Source organism: Dipodomys merriami, unplaced genomic scaffold (assembly GCF_024711535.1).
Source record: "Dipodomys merriami isolate MVZ:Mamm:240054 unplaced genomic scaffold, mDipMer1.0.p SCAF_5, whole genome shotgun sequence".
Taxonomy (NCBI): Eukaryota; Metazoa; Chordata; class Mammalia; order Rodentia; family Heteromyidae; genus Dipodomys; species Dipodomys merriami.
Window position 1 is genome coordinate 13,770,526 of NW_027206068.1, and position 12,224 is coordinate 13,782,749.

At 37.6% G+C, this 12,224-nt stretch overlaps 1 protein-coding gene across 2 annotated transcripts in view; it reads left to right on the plus strand.

Moving 5' to 3' along the window:
* Positions 1-12,224, plus strand: part of Rapgef5 (Rap guanine nucleotide exchange factor 5) — a 269,039-nt gene that overhangs the window by 212,300 nt on the left and 44,515 nt on the right. For both annotated transcript variants that reach the window (XM_069996107.1, XM_069996106.1), the window contains exon 12: positions 10,161-10,239. In XM_069996107.1, coding sequence (XP_069852208.1) covers positions 10,161-10,239 — 79 coding nt within the window. The remainder of the gene's footprint in view (positions 1-10,160; positions 10,240-12,224) is intronic.

Genomic DNA, 12,224 nt, shown 5'->3' on the forward strand with positions numbered 1-12,224 from the left:
GGCTGAGCAAACAAATTGAATAAGAGGGAAGACCTGAGTTCAAACTCCAACAATGGGAAAATATTATTATTACAAGAGTAGCTTATTAGTATATAGTTCTATATAATATTAGTGTGACATAGTTTATAATGGTTTCTGTCCCATGATCAAGAATCCCAAGTGCCCAAGTACTCTGACTGATAGAATGATAGGAGCATCTTTTAGTGTTTAGTCTTAGTCATTGATCACTAATACAGGAATTTTGTTTTTTTTTTCTTTTTGTCAGTCATGGGGCTTGAACTCTGGGCTTGGGTGCTGTCCCTGCACTCTTCAGCTCAAGTCCCCAGTGCTCTATCACTTGAGCCACAGCGCCACTTCTGGTTTTCTGGTGGTTTATTGGAGATAAGAGTCTTTCCTGCCCGGGCTGGCTTTGAACTGAGATCCTTAGATCTCAGCCTCCTAAGTAGCTAGGATTACAGGGGTGAGCTACTGATGCCCAGCTAATACAAGAGTTTTTAAGATCCTTGGATCTTCAGAGTGAGGAGTAACTCTGTGTATGGAAATGGTATAAGTGATGGCTAGGTCCCTAGATAGCTTCGGGACAATAACAGGTTGAAGAATGATCACCAGAAAGATGAGGGCACAAAAATTAACAATGATGAGGGGCAGGGCTAGGGGTGGAGGTTTGCTCATTCACACTAATGGAGTAATCATCAGCCTGGGGCTTGAAGGCTGCCATATGTGGCCCTTTGATTATCTCACCAGATTCCAAAATCCAGCAAACAGCTTTGCCTCCTCTACAACAGAGCATAGTACTAAGCCTTAAGTAATAGTTTGTCAGATGGTTGCTTATCAAACCTTTATTCCCTCCTTGGTGACTCTAAACCACCGCTCCCTTTCACCAGGGCATGAAACAAACCAGCTGTGTGTTACTAAAGAGAACTCTCTAAAGACTGCTCTGGAAAGCAGAGCAAAAAGCCATGCCTGTGGTCAGCTACTGGTTCATAATTTGTCCTAGGAATTTTTTTTTAATTTGACAATACATTGTGTTTGTTGAATTGGACATTTTTTGTGCCATATTATATAGGAGTCTTAGTTTCACTTATGTTAAATTAATAAATGTTACAGAATATCTTTTTATCTTTCTTATATCTAGCTGTTAAGCCATTTCTTAGCTGAGAAGAGGTAATTTTAGCTGGGCACCAGTGCCTGTAATCCTCGTTACGGAGGCTGAGATCTGAGGATCCATGTTCAAAGCCAGCCAGGGCCTATGAAAGTCTTTTCTCCAATTAACCAACAAAAAGCTAGAAGTACAGCTGTGGTTCAAGTGGTCAGCCTTGAGGGAAAAAGCCAACTAAGAGCAAGAGGTCCAGTACTAGAAAGAAAAAAGTAGTTGTCTTCCCTGACAAGGTTTAACATGTAGTCTTAGGATTTCTGTTAGCTAGATAGAAAAAAGTTTCCTTTTCTAAAATTCAGTGTCCAGACAAGATTACTATTCAGAATGATAAGACTTCAAGTTTCAGAAGGAAGCTGATAAGTAGATTCTTCTTGGTGCTTATGAGGTAAAAACATCACACTGGGACTTGAATTGATTCAAGTATTAGAATGACTATTAATTGCTTGAAATAACTATGTCTCAGGCTTCTGATTTAGGTTATTATGCTTAAATTAATGTTTTCTTTGTTTGCTGAAGCTGGAGCCTATTTAGCTGACAAGCACTTAGGAGCACAGTTTGTGTTTTAGGATTTCACTGTGTGAGGTTAATCATGTGAGCCAGCCACCGCTCTGAGAGGTCAATTATGTTAGACTGAGTGAATCTTACAACCAGGATATTAATTTTTATTGGTGGATGCTGGCAGATTGGTATTGAAGGCTTCATACCCATGATAATTCCCACATTCTGATCCATGCCGTTAAATAAAATGTTACTTGCATTGATCATAAAGAATTTTTTGCTCCTAGCTCATTTGAGAGCAACTGCTATTTCTAATCAATGAGCCCTACAACTGTTACAAGAGTCTTTGGGGGGGAAACAGCATTGATACAGCCTGTTAAAACTAATTATAAGAATACTCTTAGTTCCTTCTTCTAGTCTAATTAGAGTATCCACCTACCATTTCCCAACAGACATCTCTCCAAGGCCTCTAGACTAGGGACTTGTACACATGACACATTCAGTGGCCTTCAAGGGCTTAATCTCCTTTCAGCCCCTCCTGTCTTCAGCTTCTATGATATTTGTCTCCCTTGCTGTTTTCTTTTTTTCTTTTCCTTGCTCTAACTCACTTTTCTTACCATTGCCCACAAGTCTAACCTTTTGAGGCAAGCTCTTGTCTTTGACATTTTTGCCTACTATATTCGCTTACCATATTGCAGGGAACCCAAATGTTGTGTGTTTATAAAGGAAAACTCAAAGCCCTTTCCTTACTTTCCAGTATTCAGTCTGACTTTTCCAATATACAGCTAGCTTAATTCCATATCTTTCTTGGCATCTGCATCTTTCATATCACTCCTCACCTTGAAAGCTTCCATTCACCTCTTTTTCTATGGAGTGAGCCCCAGGCTCCCTACTCAAAATCTCAGAGGCCTTCTAGGAATTGGCTGTGACCTACTTTTTAGCTTTCTAATTATATGACTGTCTTGTATTACTATTTCACAACTGTAATGTAGATAAAGACTTAGAAACTTGCATATCCACAAAGTGAATGAGTGAAAAAGCCAGCCAAGGCAGAGTGTTGATAAACCAGAACACACACCCTGCGTAAAAGCTAACTACACTATGAACCATAGTTGCTATTTGAGACTGGGCCTGATGTTGCCAGATCTTGTAAGTTTCTTTCGATGGTTTTTTTTAGTTTTGGTGGCACTTGGGCTTGAACTAATGGCTTTGTCCTAATTAGGTACTCTGCCACTCTATCATGACTTCAGTACTTTTTGCTCTGTTTTGGGTTGGGTTTTTTGTTGTTTTTTGTTTTTTGTTTTTTGTCATGGGGGTTGAACTCTGGGCCTGGCACTGTCCCTCAGCTTTTCAGTTCTTCAGATCCAGGCTAGTGTTCTACCACTTGAGCCAGAGCACCACTTGCAGCTTTTTCTGCTTACGTGATGCTGAGGAATCGAACCCAGGGCCTCATGCATGCAAAGCAAGCACTCTACTACTGAGCTACCTTCCCAGCCCTGCTCTGGTTATTTTTTAATAGAGTTTGGCATTTATGCCTAGGCCAGCCTGGGCTGTGATCCTCCTATCTCTGCTTCCCACTATAGCTAGGATGACAGATACACACCACCTGCACGCCACCATAACTAGCTTTTTCTGTTGTTCTTGTGAAATTCTTTTTGTCTAGGCTAATCTAGAACCACCATCTTCCTGATCTCAACCTCCTGTGTAGCAAGGATTCTGGGTATAAGCCTGTAATCTGTCATCTAGCCTTGTTTGTAAATGTTGGCAACTAGCACAAAACATCTTTAAGGGCCTGTAGGGCACAGACACACCTATGTCTATTCCTTTGCTTGCATTTACTTTGGGTCTTTGTCCTCTAATAGTTCTTAGAAGTTAGAAGTTCTATTACTCAGGTTTTGTTGGTTGATTGGTGGGACTTGAAGAACTGGGATAGCATCTAAATCATTTGATTTTGTGAAATAAAGGACAGGTAGTCCTTATGGAACCCCTGGCATATTCCACATTCTCTTCTAGTTATTTGTACTATTTTATTGAATCTTCACTATAGCTCTACTAGGTAAAGATATATGATTTGGTTTCTCAACAGTGTTTTCTGAGCTGCCAACAGGCTTGGAAGACACAATCTGAACCACAAATATGTTATAATTCTGGGTACATGGTAAGAGCAAATGACTGGGCCTGGGACCGTTGCCTTTCACCCCAGGGTGAAGCTAGGCTACCATTGTGTCTGTTGTTCCATTTGCCTACAAATATTCTTAAAAGGTAGGGTGTGATTCAAAGAGCATAATGCCTATTGAATTCAAATCATTTCTGCCCAAAAGCTGGAAACTTCAAGTTAAAAGAAACTTAACAAGTTAAAAGAAAAATAGAGTGTTTGAAAATCTGTTTGATTTATTTGAAAAGCACACTCAAACCCTGTCTGTAGTAAGTTCCTGCCATTAAGGGGACAAGGTTTGACATATAAGCAGCATTAATTAAACATTTCTTGTGCAATAGATTTGTAAAAACATAACTAGATCTCAAGGTTTGGTAATTGTAGAATGACTAAGCAAAACTAGTGAAATTGAAAATAGGCAGGAATTAAATGAACTAAATTTGGTCATCAGGTATATTTGAGGACATTAATACCCCTTTCAGAAATATAAGATATATTGGGGTAGGTAGAGTCATGCACAGCTTTAATGGTTTAGCACTTTAATCTATGCTTCAAACTTAGAACACTTTTTAAAAGAAATTTATTTGTTCTTAATCAAATTATAGGTTACATTTTGGCAGTACTTCTAAAATAATAATGATGATGATTAAGTTGAGACATTCCAGGGCCAGAAGTAGGCCCTTTCAAGTTCAAAGCTTTTCTTGGTTCCTTGAAATCAAGGTTAAATTCTGTCGTATCTGGAGTAGAAACACTGGTGAAATCATACTGCTGACAGTCCTTCAGGGAATATGGGTTAGTACAGTAATGTCCAATATTCACATTACCATACTTAGATTAAATAGCTACTAGAAGCAGTTGCCTGTCAGAGTTCTTTCCATTTGCTCTCTTGGCAATTCACTTTCCCACATGAGTGGTTTCATGATAGCAGTGCATTTCCTTGCAAGTGTTTTAAAAATAACTGAGGTAGATTTGTATAATTGTTCCTAAGTAATTCTATATTCCTTATGATTTTAGGGGTTTGTGTGTGGGGGTGTGGTTTTTTTTCTTAAAGCATTAAGCCTAATCCTTTCATAGCATTTACATCAATTTCTATAATTTGGTTATGCCTACATAATAGAAGCCTGTAAGAAGGGCCTTGCCCCTCCTCGTGCCCACTTGGGGCATCTGTTAAAATGCTCAAACTTGCATTTTGCAGAAGTGAACTGGGTATTTTCGGTGCTTGCTACAGTCAAAATAAAACTGAATTGTTTTAATTAATACATAAAAGAAAATTTTATTTAAGTAAAATCAAATAAAAATAGTTGTTTCCTTATGCCTCAGAATTTAAAATAAGAGATGATAGGGAAGTCTGTACCATGTTAGTATAACTACTCATATTTGGAACCATTTCTGTCTTTGACTATAGATTTTGATGACAAATTTATATATTTGATTTCAAGTTACCATACTACCTAAAACTATAAGTTTTGGCTTCCAGTTTTGATGATTATCTGGATGTTACCTTTATGCTATAAAATCCATTACAAAAGTATTTCCTTAGGGAGATGGGGAGTGTATGTGTATAGCACATGCTTACCATATTTGAGGCCCTGGGTTCAATCCTCAACCCCCATCTCCCAGAAACACATTTTATTTTGATGTAGTAGAGAGGATGTTCATAAAAGCTTAATGATGAGTTGAGAATTTGAGAGTCGATCTAATGAATAGAAATTTTTAAAGAAGTTTTCTTTGTATACTAATACCTGGGAATTCACAGTTGGAAAATAAAAAGGAATGCATTTCTTTAACAGTGTGTTAGTATATATGGCAACTGTGGATTTGCTTCAATGAAAGATGCTATTATGTACACACAAGTGCTTTTCTGCCTAGTCTTAAATTACTATTAATTAAGTACTATGTCATATAATAGATAATTATAGTGTCTCAGTATGGATGCCAGTGGATTTGCTAGTTTTTCTAAATGGCTATTGTTAGCTAATAGTCTTCAGGGGATCATTCACATAGCCATTGTGGTTCTAAAAATATTTCTCAATACCAATGGTACAGCCTTTTTTGAAGCACAGCTATTATAAATAAAATGCACTCCTATTTGAAGCACATCATTTTGATTATACCTTTTTTATTCATATCATTCAATTACTTGCAGAATCTTTGGCAGAAGAATTATCAGTGGTGAAATGATAATAAAGGAAAGCTTGTTATAGAGAAGGAAATTTTCCAGAACAATGTAGTATTAAAAAAAGAAAGACTGGATTTAGGAATGCTGGGAATGTGTACTATTTATTAGAATTTTTTAACTTTGCTACTTGGGATTTTAACTGAAGATGTTGTTATGTAATGTCTTTGTGTTTATTTTAATATTTCTATGACAGAGAGATAATTAGGGAACTGCTGCTGAATATTAAATATGATGGTAGCTTAGGGGAAAATAAGCATTTCTGGGTCAAAGACCTTCACAAAATATTATGATATGTGAGCTAATTAATTGAATTGAATGCCAAATAGGTTTGCCACCATCCAACCTGATTCTCATTGTTACTCAGTTCATTATCTAAGATTGTTCCGGCATGGGATGGATGGTTATGTCTAAGTTAATGGTTTCTTTTTAATCTCAGCTACTAATGGACTAAATCTTGATTAGAGAATAGTCCCAACCTCATTAAATGCAGGTAAGTGTAAGAACATTTGAACCTGTCTGTCATATCAGGCACTTTTAGTACATACCATGTCAGGGACTCAGTGATGTCATTCAGTGAAGTGGTTTCTCTGTATTGGTAGCTCATGGTGAAGATCCCAAAGTAAATTCTAATCTACTGTGTTGTCCTTACTGCCTGTGTCTAACATGACCTACAAAACTTTCTAATTTCTGATCAGACCAGAGATACTGATATTTTCATCAACCACGTTTAGCACAGTGGAATTTTATGGAAGACATTTATAGGCATATTATTGTCCAATAGCATCCCAAAGTGCTAGCTTTCTTGTTTTTCCAGAATATTTTAGATTTTCGGAGATTGTGCACTTGCTTAATTTTAATTAAAACTATCTTTAAAAAAAACACAACTGTATATCCCCAAGTTTTTCATTATTATTTTCTGTCATTCATTTGTATTCGTTAACCAGTTTGGGGGCAGATCTTACACTAAAGCTTTTCTTACCTTTTTTTGTGCATGTATTTGAAACTTACGTAAACAGTGACTTTACTGGGGGCATTCTGGATCTTCCACAAATATAAGCTATTTGTTGTGTGATCAGTTATACACCTCAGTTTTCCCACACTAAACTTAATACCTACGCATATTTGAAGATCTTTTAAAGAAAGTTAGACCTAGTGATTTGCTGGTGCATTGCAATGTAAGCAACACTGTAAGTCTAGGCTTACTGTACATTTTAGGTGACATTTGTCAGATTTATTCTTTGATTAAAAAAAATACTGTTACTCTGGGTGCTAGTGGCTCATGCCTGTAATCCTAGCTACTTAGGAGGCTGAGATCTGAGGATCACAGTTCAGAGCCAACCAGGAAGGAAAGTCTGAGACTCTTATCTCCAGCTAACCACCAAAAGCCAAAAGTGGAGCTATGACTCAAGTGGTAGAGTGCTAGCCTTGAGTAAAACAGCTCAGCCCAGTGTCAGTGCCCTGACCCTGTGCTCAAGCCCTAGGACTGCCCTTCCCCACCAATAAACAAAACAAAAATAAAGACAAAACTGTTGCTTATAAATATCTTTGACAAAAATTTCATCATGCTCTTTATTACTCCCCTGGTTTGCTTTAATTAACCACATCTTACAGTGTGTGTGTGTGTGTGTGTGTGTGTGTGTATGTGTGTGTGTGTGTGTGTGTGTGTGTGTGTGTGTGTGTGTGCTGTATTGTTTGCATATGCAAGTACTCGGACTTGAACTCAGTGCTTTGTCCTCCACTTGGCTTTTCACTCGAGGTTGGCACTCTACCACTTAAGCTGTACCTCCACGTCTAGCTTTTTGCTGCTTAATTTCAGATAAAAAAAACTCACAGACATCTGGGTACTGGTGGCTCACGCCTATAATCCTAGCTACTCAGGAAGCTGAGATCTGAGGATCATGGTTCAAAGCCAGCCAGTCAGTAAAGTCCATGAGACTGTATTCTCTAATTAACCACCAGAAAACCAGAAGTAGTACTGTGGCTCAACTTGATAGAGCTCTCAACTTGAGCTGAAGAGCTCAGGGACAGTGTCCAGGCCCAGAGTTCAAGCCCTATGACTGACCAAAAAACAAAACAAAACAAAACAAACAAAAAACTCACAAACTTTTCTGGCCAGGCAATCTTTGACCCAGGATCTTCATATGTGAACTTGCGAGTAGCTAGGATTACAGATATTGAGTCACCAGCATCTAGCAACATTTTGCAATTGAAAATAAGACTTTTTTTTTAAACATTGTTACTTGGAATCACTCACCTAATATAGATCAGAATTATCTTAGTATTCTGTTACCAAACAAAACAGACAAATACAGCAAAAACCAACTAAATCAGTCCCTACAGCTGATGTGGGGCTGTAGATGCCAACTAGAACACTTTTATAAGACTTCAGCATTCATAAGTGTATGCTCTGTTTGCACTGATCACCTTATACAGTAGAAAGAAATGACCATGTAACTCAAAAGTCTAGCCTTTTTCTCTCACTCTTCACCATGGAGACATACAACTCTGTACTAGGCAACTATTTGAAACTACATATTTATGAAGTCTACACTTGGGTATATGTCTTTGCCCATGCTGCTATATCAGAATAACACAGAATAGTTGGCTTATAAATGACTAACATCTACTTATTTCTCACGAAGAGGCTGAGAAATCCCAGATCTAGGGGCTAGCAGAACGTCTGGTGAGGGCTGAACCCAGGGCTCATGAATTGCAGGCATTGCACAATGTCCTCACAGAGTAGATGGAAAAGCAAGTATTCACAGGATTCTTACAAGGACACTAAGCCCCTTCACTAGATCCACTCATGTGACTTCATCTAATCCTTCAAATCCTTCACTCCTAATCTAATCAAATTAGGGGTGAAGTTTCAATTTATGAAGTAGTAGAGAGGGAGACACTCACTCTAGGAGTGTATAATCACTGTATCTCTATAGTTTCATTACTGTTTCATACAACTAAAACTTTTGTGTCCAGAATGTAAAACATACAGAAAGTAAATCACACTGTAAATGAATCCTAAAGAAGACTAGCCAAAGACAACTGTGTCAGGTTCCTCTGCAGTTTACTACATCATTTTCTATTGTTTTGGAAATTACATTGCAGGCCGGAGTCTACCTGTTTGGCAGCTCCTTATTACATGTCAGACAGGCTTGGCTAAGAATAATCCAGACACAGAGGTGATAAAAAATGAACCTGATTTTGTTAGTAGGAAAAAGAAAAGAATTAAGAGGGAGCATGATTGCTGTTCTGTAATTGTAGCTGGACTCAACTTAGTCTCTTTTCATGTAGTAAAAACAAAAAACCACAGTGTGTTACTTTCCCAGCTTCATTTTTTTGTAGTTCAGAAGATGGGATCTAGGGCCTCATGCTTGCATCTACTCTTTCACTGAATTTCACTCCCTCCCTCAAACTTCCAAGAGATACTGCCTTGGGACTTGATGTATGTCTGTCTCCTAGGATTTTGCTCTCCATTGTTCTGGCCCTAGATGAAAGTAAATAGCTTTGGAAAGACCTCGTTTATCATATTCCCTTTAGTACTGGAGTATATATCTTGGAACTCTTATATATATATATAATATATATATAATATATATAATATAATATATATATAATATATATATAATATATATATAATTGGTCGGTCATGGGGCTTGAACTCTGGGCTTGGGTGCTGTACCTGCACTCTTCAGCTCAAGGCCAGCACTCTACCGCTTGAGCCATAGCACCACCTCCAGTTTTCTAGTGGTTTATTGGAGATAAGAGTCTCACGGACTTTCCTGCCTGGGCTGGCTTTGAACCTCGATCCTCAGATCTCAGCCTCTTGAGTAGCTAGGATTACAGGCATGAGCCACCAGCACCTGGCTTAACATATTATTTTTAAGCACATTATTTATGCATTGGTTTTTCATAACATCTCTACCCCCAAATATACATGATGTTTTAGCAAGAAGGAAAAGAGATGAGTTGTTAAGAGAACATTGTAAGAAAAAGAAAATGAGAATTTTTCAGCTCTTTAGTAAACAATGGATTTTGTGGCTAAATTCTATTCTTACCTTTCCCTTTACCACCATTATTTTTTGTCTTTCTGCATAGTATTCAGGGATCAGAGATCTTATTGCCCTTTGGGGTTGCTTCTTTGCTTACCCTGTATTTGTTTTCTTTCTTTGCAGAGACCCTCCTTGATGATTTCCTCCTCACGTACACAGTCTTCATGACAACTGATGACTTGTGCCAGGCGCTGTTAAGACAATATCCTTCATTAACTTCAGGATGCAATGTCAGCTTCCCCTCACACAGATGCCCCACATCAGGAATCAACTGCTTTCTTTAATACACTCTGCCCATGATAGAGTGTGGATATGCTAAATAGTAATATAATGTGATATTCAAGGTAATGGATGAAATGATACAGAATAGAGGGGGAACTATAAATGCAGAATGGCTATTTTTGCATTTGGTGACATGGTAAATGGTACTGTACATCATGGCTATTTTAGTTTTGTTTCTCACCATTACTTTGAAATCTGGAGGTGAATGGCCTACCCTCAGAGTGAAGACAATGAATGGATTGTCAGTTATCACACAATTAGTAGCCTTAAAGGAGAGTCAGAATCCGATCACTTGTGCAGGAAAATGTATGTAAATATGTGATGTCGGACTCCTGTGGAAGTGTCTCTGGGAATGTAAGCCATTCCTCTACATGGGAGGTCTAAATTCACCCTTGTAATCAGCTCCCATCTTTTCAGAGTTTGGCCACTGCATGCTTTCTTAGTATGATGGATGGGATTAGAAGGTTAATAACCAGTAGGGAAGCTGTATATTTTCCCTACTAACTAGAAGAGATGTCACATGGAAACATCCAAAGGCCAGAGAGCAAAACTACATATCATTGAAACTCTCCACATGGGCTTCTTGCCTCAACTGATTGAAACAAGATGCTTCAAAAGCAATGAAGTGGGCTGGGAAGGTGGTTCAGTGGTAGAGTGTTTGCCTTGCATGGATGAGGCCCTGGGTTCGATTCCTCAGCACCAAATAAGCAGAAAAAGCCAGAAGTGGTGCTGTGGCTCAAGTGGTAGAGTGCTAGCCTTGAGCTGAAGAGCTAAGGGATAGTGCCCAGGCCCAGAGTTCAGGCCCATGACTGACAAAAATAAATAATTAATTAATTAATTTTAAAAAGCAATGAAGTACTTAATAAATTAATTTAGACTTAATTAACAATTTGTTATTGGTAATAACAAAAGCAAATTAATTAAAGGCTTTAGGCATTTAATCAATTTTTAAGAAAACCTTTATGGTTTTAATAAGACAAACTGAAGACTCTATACTAGCCCACATAAAAAATGTCTAGGAAAATGGATTGCTCTATGGTTAGCTTTATCTAAATTTGAATTCCAACCTTTCAAAAAGTAATTACTCTTTATTAAAGTGTAATAAATGTGTTCAGATAGTAAATTGCTTTCAAACAACTGTCTTTAATTTTGATGCTAATGTTACCTTTTACTATCATTTAATGATTTAATGTTTCTTCAGATGTTCCTAAAGAGTCTCTAAAAATTCTTTTGGACACCAATATGATTTTAGTCTTTAAGACATTTTATATGAAAATTTAACTCAGATTCTTACTGATTATCAAAATCAATGAAATCTGAAACATCTTAAACATTTCTATGTTGATTGGTTCTGTATGTTTACATCTCACATAATATAAACCAAACACAAAATATGGCAACTTTATTTGATGGCTTTAATACCCCACTACTTACTAACTTCTAAGGAGGTGTGCAAATGATTTTGTTCTGTTTTGATTCCTGTCATAATCCTTAAACATTATTTATGCATTATAGCCATTTCTTCTAGTTTTGAATGTCTTAGGTCAGTGATTACATTGCATAAGATTCTACATCTTTCAGTGTTTGTCATCATAAACACATTATTTAAGCTCAGAGCCCTGGGCCAACTAATATCCAGTTCATTGCACAGAAGTTCTAACTCTCACCCAATACCTTCCCCAAGCTAAATTTATACATCAGTATAGTTTAGTAGTGACACAATGTAAAAAGAATCTATATACCTTGGTATAGGAGAACAAAACAGTAAAACTGTAATCAGTAAATATTTTAGAAATAAGCATCTTGCCAGGCGCGCTGGTGGCTTACGCCTGTAATCCTAGCTACTCAGGAGGCTGAGATCTGAGGATCGCGGTTCAAAGCCAGCCCGGGCAGGAGAGACCGTGA